The following is a 12503-nucleotide window of genomic DNA, read 5'->3' as shown; positions in this document are numbered from 1 at the left end:
GGGTTCAGACCCACAGACAAAGTCTAACTATCTGCAGCATCTAGCCAGCTTCTGCAAAAATCTATTGAAGCAGATATCAAAGACAAAAAAAGACAAAGCAATGCCATCTAAAAGCTTTTTTCAAAACATTCTGGCTTGTATTGGAAAAAGCAGGTGAAGGATTTACACCTTTTTTTTCTCTGTTTTTCTGCATTTTGAGGTCTGCTTCGCAGATTGTTGCAGTGAATTTTGGGAAGACAGGAGCGCTGTGCGTGCTTCTAAATACAGAAAGAATGAAGAATGTTTTAAGCTCAGTAGATCAAATTCAGAAATGTCATTTGATTAGCTGTTTAGACATTTTTGTCTAAATATTTTCACATATCTGAAGCATTTCTGGCAACACTTTAAAGACTTCAGGTCTTACAACACAATGAAAGGTAAAACATCTTGAGTCTAAAACTGTGCCTATACGAGAAGTCCAGGTTAAGCAATCATAATATAATATTTTATTATATTATATTATATCATATCATATCATATATTATATTAGAAAGTTGGTTAGTTTCTAAATAACTTTTTTCATTGTCATTGTAAAAAAATAAGTTGCTGCCTTATTTTTAAGTACAATCAACTTGGATGTTGAAGTAATTTCAACTTAAATGACATTAAACTGACTTTAAAAATTAGTTGAATCTTGTATAACTTATTTTTAAAAAGTTGAAAATTATTTTGATGAGTTAAAGCAATATAAAAACATGTGTTGTCATAACTGATTGATCATATAATTTTTTACAGTGTAGATATGTATTAGTAGGATTTTGTTGTTGGTTTTATTGTAAATTTATAATACTATAATAATATTCCTTTTACCTTTTATTGATTCTTGAGTATACCAATCTTTTTTTAAGTTATACCCAGCGATTTCTGGATAAAACTGGATTGACAATTGATTACCACAATATTTGTAGAAAATTCTCATGTCACAGTCTAATAAAGAGACCTTTTTCAAGCAAGGGACAGTGCTTGTTATTTCGATGGAAGTATAATGCTTCAGTTGGTCAGATGCAAAGATAAAAAGGTTTCCCTTCCCGAAGATGTAACAAACTTTCCATAACATCATTCATTTACATATCAATTTTACCATGATAGATAAGCAGAGTGGATAATGACAGCATCAGTATCATCTGCAGCTTAATGTGAAGGTCACACTTTAACCCTGGCATAGAAATCAGCAGATACTTTGTAAATCTGTGCACAGTTCACTGCCATTTTACAAACATCTCTTTCTTTAATTTGAGAGTTCACATTTTCAGAAGAGACACTCAAAGGATTATTAGGAGTGAGTGAAGAGTTTCTCCATATTAGAGTGAGCATGGGATAGGTCTGCTCCAATGACCTAGAGCCACATGCCATGTAGCTGCTGGGTTATGCAGGTATTTCAACCATGTAGGTGTTTAAATCAAAGTCGAGGGGAGGGCGGGAGGGCTTGTTGTGAGACTAAGTTAGGTGGGGAGGGGAAGTCTTTGAAATATGGTTGGGAGAGCGCATGTTATCTTTTCTCCTCGCCATTAGACGTCCAGGTTTGGTGTGTCATTGGTTGCAGCCCAGAGCTGGCACCAGCTCAAAGGGGATGTTGAGAAATGCTGCCCATATGGTGGCACTATAAAATCTAGCACAGACCACAACCAAAGACAAGGATCTGTTCAGGACGCCAGCACAGCATCAATTCAAAAACCACATTTCCCGCAGCGCCTGAGGATTTTAGCCTTCCAAGACGCCAAGGGGACCAGGACCAGTTGCTTAAAGGGGTGAGTGTTCATTTTAAGATTGTGGCCATAAGGTTGAGCACTTGTAATTTCATTGGTGGTGGCAGATTAAGTCATTAAATGAATTAAAAGCAGTGTCTTTCATAAAAATGAAGATGTTGCTATAAATCGTTTCATGCGGACTGTTCTGTTTGGCCTTTTTTAGGGAGGTCCTGTCGGATTTAATATGAATATTCTGTGTCATGTTATGTTCCTGCTTCTGCTGGGAGTCATTTCTTGCCAGAACAACAATCGCAATGTCAAGCCGGGTGGAAAACCTGCAAAGAAGCCTAACAGCCAAGCTGTAGAGGCAACCCAGCATGGCCCTGAAGATGACCCAAACCCTGGGCTGGCAGGTGCTGCCGATTCCAGTAAAGAAACGAATCCCGGAGGTCGCGGCACCACCCAACAAAGCGCATCTGTCAACAAGCCTGTTGATGAAATGAAGCTGTACTTTCTTAAAAACACATTAGTGACATGCAACGACGGTACTGCCGCTGGGTAAGACACAGCAATCCTATCTTCACTGCTAGCCAGAGGTGCATTTAATAAACTTGGCAATTTTCAGTTTTGTACTGCATTAAACTGTATGTGTCATGTTAATGACCTGTAAGACCATTAGCTACAAAATTGTAGCAGTGTGGTGACGTCACATTAAATATTGGTCCTTTGACCGTTTTGAAAATGTCCTCATATGGTCCTCATATGTTCCCCATACCATCTATATTTATTTGTGCCCCACAGGTTTTACCTAAAGGAGTTCAAAGGAAGTAAGAGATGGCTGATATTTTTGGAAGGTAAGTATTTTAAACAAAGTTAATTTTGTCGAGAGAGGTCAGCGGGCTTAAATGCGGTGCTCTGCGTTATTTTGACTGCTGGTCATCTTCTTAGACATGTCATTTTTCTTGCTTTTTCGGAGCACGTCACATCACGCTGGTTCACCGGTGTGTCGAGAAGATATATAGTTTCACTGGACAAGAAAAGTAACATGCAATGTTGAATTAGCCAAGTCAAAATTAAACAATACAAGAAGGAGAACAAGGCGAGAGCACATAAATAATGCAACGTCTCTCAACAAGAGGAAGTGACTTTAAATAGAGGGGGAGGGACTAATAAACTTACTAAACACGTAATTGTAACAACAATAAGCCGTAACTGTTCTAACAGGCTGATTAATTGGACTGTTTTTGTTCAAATAATATAGTAGACTAATATTATTTAGTACTATGGTTGATTAAATCTGTATCCTCTCTACCGCAAGTTTTTCTTTTTACCAGAAGGGAGGAATCACAAGTTAAATACAGCAAATTTGTGCCAATATTCAAACTGTCTAAACTTTTGAAGTCTGCACAAACGATGGCTAATGTGAGGTTAATTCCAATTAATCATATTTAGGTGGCTGGTGCTGCTACAACAAAGAGACCTGCGATTCTAGATACAAAGCTATCCCCCGACTTATGAGCTCGACTGACTGGCCTCAGACACGCAAAGGTATAGGCTGATATTAACCAGACACACATCTGCTAGAAAGCCATACTTCAGTGATTCTTAATGAAAACAATTATTTGCAGGGAGTGGTTTGCTATCAACACAAGCTGATGAAAATCCTCACTGGTATAATGCCAATATTGTGTAAGTTTCTGAGAAATTCAAGAGTGAGATTTATATCACCTATAATTAACATCTAACTGACTTATGTATCTTATCTGATGTATCTTATGTAACTAGGTTTGTTCCCTACTGTTCAAGTGATGTGTGGAGTGGTAACAAAGTAGCATCAAAATCCAAACAGGGAAAAGAAACAGGTACATATGTCAGCGATACATTTGGTCTGACCATTACCATTTTTGTTACCAAAATTAGGATGCTCTATTTCTTTATTCCGCCCTAGAATATGCTTTCATGGGATCTCAAATCATTCGGGAGGTGATCAAAGATCTTGCCCCAAAAGGACTGAAACAAGCCAAAGTTGTGATGTTGGCAGGAACGAGGTGAGATCTCACTGGCTATGTAACCAAACTCTTGTTTGAAAATGACATTCACGACATTGATTTGTATCTGTATGTTCCTCAAATTAAGGAAAGGATTTATAGTAAAAGATAGATTCATTAATAGTATTGATCCCGAAATACAGTGAGCTTTCTGCATTGGCCTCGAAAAAGGGATTAGAGGTTAACTATATTACTATTATTGCTCAGACAATTATATTTGTGGATGTTCTGCAATTTATTTCCACAAAGAACTATAACTATTATAATTCCCATAATTGGATTTGAATTCACTTATAAACAGAGAACACTAGCAACCATTACACCTGTTGCTGCATATTGAGATCTAATAACAAGATGCTATGAACAATTGAAACAGAGCCATCTGGATTACCATGAAATCCTATTCTCGTCCATGGACCACCCCTTGAGTTTTACCACAAGACCACCTCCATACACTGACCGAAGCACTATTTTCAGCACATCCTGTTGTCTACCATTACATTTTTAACTGCAGCCTGTAATGCTATAGACAATGACATAATATCTATATATGTGTCCTGCCATGCAAGATTCTTCCAAGGTTAGCAACATGCTTTGTTGGTTTTCCCAAAGCATTTGTTAAAGCCATTTCATATTCAAAGCGATATCTGTAGTTCATTGGTTTGACAAACTAGATTTTGGGGGCTGAGGTAATATTTTGGGATTATTCTGTCCTGCAGTGCCGGTGGAACAGGTGTGCTGCTGAACATTGATAAGGTGTCCGGTCTTCTGGAGCAGCTGGGTGCAGATGCTCAGGTGCGCGGCCTTGTCGACTCAGGCTGGTTTCTGGAAAGCAAACAGCAAAAAGTTCCTGACTGTCCAGACAGTGCTTCCTGCACCCCTGTAGATGCCATAAAAAAAGGACTTCGGTAAAGTATACACTCAAGCTATGGGGTTTTGGTAACATTTTATTTTACAGTTTATTACACAAATACTTGAGAGTGAACTGAATAATGCTTTATTTTAAGGTCTCTGTGTTACAGTGTAATTATAAATTTAAGTACTGAGTAATAATAATTAACTGCATGTACTAGGGTTGGTTGGTTTAGGGTTAGTTGCATGTAATAATGCATAATTTATAGTTAATACTACAGTAAGTAACTACATGTAAAAAATGTGTAACAAGTAAAGTGTGTTAGCTTCTATTGTCTTTGAAATATGGTGCACTGCTGAATGTACTTATAAGCAACTATTGTCAAAGTAAAACTTTTAATTTGGCATATTACAAAGTGTACTTAAGTGTGTTGAAAGTCATGTACACTTAAGTGAGCTTTAACTGTTTGCTGGAACATCACAACTCCATTTCATGTCTGCAAAGCGTAATAACTCACCTAAAACACTGGGTCAAAATCTTTAGACGTTTTAAATATTTGATAAATACAAATTTTATGGGTTATTTTGTCTACTTTTTTAATAACACTAACTGCTTTGTTTTGTCTGTGTATCACACTGAGTATTTTAAATACAGATACAGACAGTGGGTAAAAATTGACTGGGAAAAGTCAATACTGTAGTACACAAAAAGAAAATGAACATTTGTATTTATACAGTACATTTATTTTTGCAGAAATGTGTTACATGTAAGCTGAAAATTCTTAGTTGCTAAGACATTTTTACATGTCTTTCTCTAACACATACATATATTCATAGATATCTTCCCATTGCTCTTCAATGACAAGAATATTCAGTTTACATGTAACAAATTTCTACCGCCGCTGCTGCTCAGAGTTGTGATGTTCCTCCTGTCCTGGTTCAAAAATGGTGCTGATTGTGTTGTCATCAAACTCCGTACATATATTCCTATTTCAGTACAAAAAACAATCTTTAGCAAACATTACAAACATTCTATATCAAAATAATTGATCTTATATCATAATATAACATGTCTGACAGATTTTGAACACTGAATGGATCATTTTGCATGTGATGGCTCACATGATGAAAGAATGTTTAGAAGTTGTGAAGAGTTTGACAATTCCACTCAGAATCAACTCATCAGTTTTGATCAACACTTAGTCATTGTGCAAATTGTAGACAATTGTATTGTTGTTTCAAACACATGTGCCAAAACACATGCAATTTGCTTAAATCAATAAGAAATTCAAATCTGACATGAACAAGAAACTAATTATTGAGAGATCTGAACTTTTGAGGGGAAAAAAGTCAAAAAAGCCAAAGCGATTGAGAAAAACTGTAATATATATGATTTAATATTACCTGCAAGTACAAAAAAAATGTAAGATTTGAATTACACTACAAGTGCACAATTAAGTGCACTTTTTTTGTTGCTCATACTGTGCAACTATACTGTTTCAGGATTAGGCATTTGAATTAGACTTCAGGGCATAACTCGCGCACATATTGTTATTTTCTGATGATTTAATATCTCTGTTAGTTTGTGGAGTGGTGTTGTTCCAGAAAAGTGCAAGCAACAGTATAAAAGAGGCGAGGATTGGCAATGCTTCTTTGGACACAAACTGCACTCCTACATAACCGGTGAGGGTGTGCTGTCTGTGCGATATGAATGAAAACATTCTCACAGAAGTGACTAATGCTAATAAGAATTACTTCCTTTAAAATAAGGATGTGTCCCTTTGTAGCTCCGCTATTTGTGGTGCAGTGGTTGTTCGACGAGGAACAGTTACGAGTGGAGAACATTTACATGGGTGGCCAGTCACTCTCAGAGCAGCAGTGGACCTACATGCAGAACCTGGGAAAAGAGCTAAAAAACTCCTTCAAAGATGTTACGTGAGTTGTACATTACTTTCATAATGTATTAAGTTACTAATATCTGAATAATCACGTCAAAATCATGTCATCAAAAGTAATGTGCAGTGTAACCTTATAAAATGTGATTAATTACTCTTCATATTAGGATGCAAACATGATGAATCTGTGTTTTGCTCTAGGTTTTATATCTTGTGTGTGCTAAAATGTCCTGCTGTATGTTGTTTTAGGGCCGTGTTCGCACCCTCCTGTCTTTCCCACACTTTGATAACCAAAAGGTAAGGACACGCAGGCACACTGAGTCCTCATGGGTGAGCTCACAGCCTGCATTTGAACACTCGTCCATCATGATGCATTCTAGGTGTCACCAAAATGCCACCTCATGGTTTCACACTTAATTAATGGCTCCCTCTATGAGCTCAGCTGAGAGAGCAGCGGGACAGATGATTTGTGAGGTGAACCGTGAAACTATATGGCGAAACACAAGCTGCTTATAAAGAGACTGGTTAGACTGAGGGGACATTAAATTCCCAATTAGTTCAAACTTTCGTCTAAAGCAACTTAAAGTGCACTTAAAGGGCAAGCTTCCAAGGGGGCTGCAGGATGACTTAAAAATATATAGATTATTATTAATACAATTAATATAATAGTTATAATTTATTTAATATATAATTCATATTCATATTATTATTAATTAAATAGTACAATATATTGGTACACTAAAAATGGCATTGGGAATGCACTCTTTCCACACTTAAGCACTTGACATAGTGCTTGACATAAGCACTTCTATAATGTGACTTATTTCCTAATCAAACAGCATTATTAATTAATAAATGTAGGGCAGGACTGTATTTTTTATTTATTGGGAATTGATTGGATTGTGAAAAGCGTTCCATTTCAGACCCATATTGCTGTTTGCTAAAACAATGCCTAGCTGGTTAACATTAACCCAATTAAAGTTACAAAGATAAAAATGTTTTGTTTGGATTGCGTGATCAGATTCCAAAAATTAAGTACTTAATTAGATTATATTACGTTTTAAAGTACTCATATTCAAAGTACAGTCACTTTTTTATTGATTACATGATTACATGTCATTCTCACAATGGCAGTCAAATATTCATAATTCAGTGATTCTCCCTACTGCTTCTTTTTTTATCTTTTAAATGTTCCTTTCTAAATAAGCCTACTGCTGGTATACGCTCAGAAGGTCTTCCAGGTTTGTTGAATTACACACACAGACCCTCCACTAGTCATAAACCGATCACTGAAAACTGAGACACAGCTTTTCATCACTGCATTTACAGAAATCATATCACTTCTGTTTTCTCAACATTGCAACATTGCATATCTAATCAACACCTGATGAACACATTCATTATTATTTGAACCTGAAAGTTATTATTTGGAAATGAAAGTTATTTATAAGCCATGGAAGGCTTTTGTCTTTTGGCAGAATTGTGACTATCTAGACAGTGACGTTAAAGTCACACTAATTCTGATATGACTGTTCAGACTGAGGTCGCATACAAAACAGACCTGTATCTAGGAAAAGATCAGACTCTACGTAGTCTGTGCTGTTCAAGCAGTTATGAAAAACACATTAAAAAAAAAAAAAACCTGGGCCAATTTTTCCTTTCTGATTTTTTCTCTTTCAGTAATTGGATGGATTTCCAGGTCAAGGGGACGTCACTTTCCCGTGCTCTGCAGTGCTGGGACAAAAGTCTTCAGGAGGCCAATAAAAACAGCAAAACCGCTCTGAAGGGCTGTCCCTTCCATCTCATCGATAACTGTCAGTGGCCACAGTGCAATCCAACTTGTCCAGCCCTGATTGACCAGGCCACACAACAGGAGATGACTCTGCTCCAGGTGCTGGCCAGTATGGGCTTGGACCTGCAAAAGCTAGGCTTGGATGTAAGCGGGGATATTTCAGCCAGCATGGTCAGCAATGGTGGCTAAATTAGCATTAGCGAGTGGTGGTGTTCTTATCGACACAGTTCACCTCATCCATAAATTCGAGATTGTTCAGTGGCTTCCTCTCTGGCCACTTCCAGAGATGGACCTGGGTTTGTCTAGTAGTGAACATGTCACTGGATTTCAGTACCGACAGTCTGCCTTTAAAACCATGTTCTATCAACAGGAATGATTTCGGGTTCTCCAAGTAAGTGACCCTGAGCAACCTCTAGACACAGTTAATCAATGGTTATCACAACTGCTAAATAATTACATAATTCATCACTTCAGTAAGAGAACTAGTGTCTGAATTCAATGTTATTGACTAAAACTGTCTGACAGCATACCAATAGAATTAAAAGAGCTGAATTTACTGTTATTAAATCTGAAGAATGTTTTTTAAGAATGACAAAAAAGATTTAGTAGGATCTTTGCATCATGTTTTGGAGAAAAACAGAGAGCAGTCTAATAACTGCTTGTATTTAAAAAACAAAAACAGGACAGGACAGCAGAACATTGCAGTAACCACATTTTCCAAACATCCTGCCACAATACTACTCTATACGTTATGTATCTTCCTTATTTCAAGTGCATGCTGTTTTAAGAAGTTGTAGTCTATTTTGTAGACGAGAGTCATAAATGTGAATGGATAAATGTGGTATCGGTTTCTTTTTGCTTTATATATGTATACAGTAAGTGTGGGATTAGATATTGACAACCATCCTCAAATACAAAAGAAAAACATCTTTAAATATAATTATCTCTCATCCACATAATTGCCTGTTGTCATGATCTGTAATCCATCAAGTTCTTTTGACATTTATAGTTTGTATAAAATTATCTTGAACTCTAATAAAAGATGAATGAAAACTTTTATATGTACAAGATGTCCTTGTCGTTGGGACATTTTTTTTTTTTGGTCCCCATGAGGAAAACAGCTTATAAATCAAGTGATGTTTTATTATTATTTTGGTAACACTTTAAAATAAGGTTCATTAACATTAGTTAACTACCTTAGTTAACATGAACTATAAATGAACAATACTTCTTCAGCATTTATTAATCTTAGTTAATATTAATTTCAACATTTACTAATACGTTATTAAAATCAAAGGTTATATTTGTTAACATTAGTTGATGCACTGTGAACATGAACAAATAATGAACAGCTGTATTTTTATTAACTATTATTAATAAAGTTAACTAATGAACCTTTTTGTAAAGTGTTACCTTTTTTATGTAAACATAAGTTTTCTGTGATGGGTATAGGTTTAGTTGGATGCTTTCCAACCTGACTGATATATAATGTGAATTCCACACCTTAAAAACTCCTTAAAAACTTTTTGGGACAATATAAAAGGAAAAGGAAAATCGAAGGGGAATGGCACGGTTAACAGCCAATTTACATTACAGAACACTGTGATTGAACTGATCTGTTTGAAATGTGGTCTAAGTCATTCTTGTTCAAACCCAGAATGATTTCTTAGTTGTAAAAATGTGTGCTCAACCACAATCTTATCAGATATCCAATTTCTACTCTTCAAATGGCTGTATTGTTGCTTTCAGTAATACCATGTTGCACATCATCTCACTGAAAAGATAACTAAATTGAACTAAATTTACTGTCTGAGCAAAACATTGTGGACTAGAATTTCAAGACTTCTGCATTCCTGAACTGCATTTCTTTTTTTGCTAGTCCGAAGTGTGTTTTAGAATTGTACTTCTTAATTTCTTAGAATTCTTTAAAGGACATACTTAATAATATGGGGATGTTGAAAAGCTTGTCACTGGCCATCTTTCCGGGGCATCCCCCGACTGTGGCCCGACACGCTGGAACAGGCTCCCGCATCCTGGCGACCCTAGGATACACAGTTTGGAGAATAGATGAATTCATGAAAAGCTTTTAGGTTTGATGTCAATGTCTGGCAGGTCTGCGAATTTTGGTTTCCCATGCAATTTCAATTTCCTAAAACAATCAAGTGGAAACTTTGAGTGGGAGTTTCATGGGTAAAAAGTCTATGTTTTCACATTCGTTATTAAGCAAAAGACATGACTAAGACATTTCTCAGCAGTGTTCGAACTAAATATGTCTTGAGGGGAATTTTACAACTATATCCATGCATAAACAATTCATTATAAGAGGTACAAAACGGTGAGGGAAACAGGTCATATGTAACTCTACAGACAAGACTAAGACTGGCTTCCTGTAAACAGCAGTTTGAATAGCTGTACAGGTCTGAAGTCACTTAAAGTATCAAGCAGTTCCATTTCTTGCTATTGTGCGAACACAAAGTCAGGAATCTACTATATTTCACAGAAGACGTTCATTGAATAAGTAAGAACAAAATGTGTATTGCATTAACACTTTTTTCCTAAATGAACGTAGAAAAGATTTGTGCTCACGATGCAACATTGTTTATTTTGCATCTCTTGGCTATTCTTCTGATTAAAATGTAGCCTATGTTTTATGTGTAAAAAAGGATTTCACTTTAATTTACTTTCGATAAGATACCAGGGCTGGCTAAACCACTAGAGCAGCAATGCAAGCGATGCCTCATGTCACAAATAATACTGGAATTCTATCAGCGACGTTGGTTCTATAGAAATATATCATTTTTCATCCATTTCTCACATAGAGATTTTTAAAAAGTCTTTGTTAAAGCGTTATAAGCTATGAACCAAGGTCAATCATAACATTACACCTAATGGGTGACATTTCTGTCCCCAGGACATTATATGTATAAAATGCATGAAAATTAACTCCTAAATAAATGTTATTATTCATTATTATTAAAGAAGTGTCCCGCACATTAGGCTAACTGCAAATTGAAAATTTATAAGTAAAAACAAATAACACTAAAAAAACAACAAAAAAGAACCACTAAAAAAAGCATTTGTTGCATGTCCCCAATCTCTATCTCTATACTTTACCATGAAATATAATGATTAAAATCTTAAAAGCTTTCCTGTAGCTCAAACAGTAGAATGTTGGTGCTTGCAACGCCAATGTCATGGGTTTGTTTCCCAGGGAAAGCAAAAAACTGATAAGAATGTAAAATGTGTACCTTGAAAATGCAATGTAAGTTGCTCTGTATAAAAGCGTCTGCCAAATGCATAAATATAATATCCTTCAGAAATCTTTTTTTTTTTTTTTGCATTGGTGTGTGACTTTATATCCAATCTAGGCCTATGCTTTAAAATGTTTGTTTTTTTTCATGAGAAAAAAATATTTGTTATTATTATTGCCTTTATTGTCATTGCATAACAACGAAATTTAAATTGCACATCCTCTGGTGGTGACACATAATATGACAAGACAACACTAATACATAAGTAAATACATAATAATGATAATTTTTAAAAAACATAGTCATTAAAGTAACACCAGGGAACTTTTGCTCTCGGGGTGGGGTCCCCCTACATTTGGGAAACAGTATTGTCCTCTAGACCTCTACTACTGTCGTAAACTCTGTCATCCTACATGCACGTGCAATTGTTGACAACCATGATAGCCCTGAACACTGTAGGAGGAGGTCACATGCAGGTGTTCTGCTTGCGTCGCGTGTGAAATGTCTTCATCCCAGGTACAGTGGCATATATTTCAGCATGTCATATGAATATAATTTCATGGGTTTTATTTTTTTTCTAACGACAAATGATCGCGATGATCACGTTTACAAGCCAGCGTCATTATAGTAGCCTAGTCTATTGGTTACCGTTTTACTGAATCTATATGATACTTCAATGCAATGTTTGAGTGGTTGATAATAACCATACATCGTCAATATTATAATATCAAGCTACGATAAATGAATCTGCAAATTTTACAAATCGATTTGCATTATAGCTTGAGGCAAGACAAATAAACAAATATCACAGACATGTTAGGTATCCTAAAATATGATTTTGTACATCTTATATATTTACTTGCAAGAATGTAGCGCCCACTTGTGCACGCCGTTTAGACACAGGCTTTCATTTGATTATTTTATTTTTTTTGCCAAGT

General features: G+C 35.9%; 1 protein-coding gene across 1 annotated transcript; it reads left to right on the top strand.

The window, feature by feature from the left end:
• The first annotated feature begins 1132 nt into the window (after positions 1–1132).
• On the top strand, positions 1133–8758 carry notum2 (notum pectinacetylesterase 2). The gene is made up of 12 exons (XM_056266987.1): positions 1133–1787; positions 1951–2285; positions 2529–2581; positions 3180–3275; positions 3356–3416; positions 3513–3589; positions 3676–3775; positions 4495–4683; positions 6210–6310; positions 6415–6562; positions 6772–6819; positions 8203–8758. The coding sequence occupies exons 2-12, from the start codon at positions 1972–1974 to the stop codon at positions 8501–8503; spliced, it is 1488 nt and encodes a 495-aa protein (XP_056122962.1). The 5' UTR covers positions 1133–1787; positions 1951–1971; the 3' UTR covers positions 8504–8758.
• Positions 8759–12503: the final 3745 nt, after the last annotated feature.

Source organism: Rhinichthys klamathensis, unplaced genomic scaffold, assembly GCF_029890125.1.
Source record: "Rhinichthys klamathensis goyatoka isolate OS25496 unplaced genomic scaffold, OSU_Roscu_1.1 h1tg000254l_1, whole genome shotgun sequence".
In the NCBI taxonomy this organism is placed as follows: Eukaryota; Metazoa; Chordata; class Actinopteri; order Cypriniformes; family Leuciscidae; genus Rhinichthys; species Rhinichthys klamathensis.
The sequence above is the reverse complement of the archived record's forward strand: the minus strand, read 5'-3'. Positions and strand labels throughout refer to the sequence as shown.

What these genes read in the sequence shown, in the direction of transcription:
- notum2 (XM_056266987.1), top strand. Translation starts at nt 1,972, where the DNA reads ATGAATATTCTGTGTCATGTTATGTTCCTGCTTCTGCTGGGAGTCATT. An exon ending in TGGTATAATGCCAATATTGT is followed by an intron (nt 3,417 to 3,512) that starts GTAAGTTTCTGA and finishes TTATGTAACTAG; the next exon opens with GTTTGTTCCCTACTGTTCAA. An exon ending in GTGATGTTGGCAGGAACGAG is followed by an intron (nt 3,776 to 4,494) that starts GTGAGATCTCAC and finishes TCTGTCCTGCAG; the next exon opens with TGCCGGTGGAACAGGTGTGC.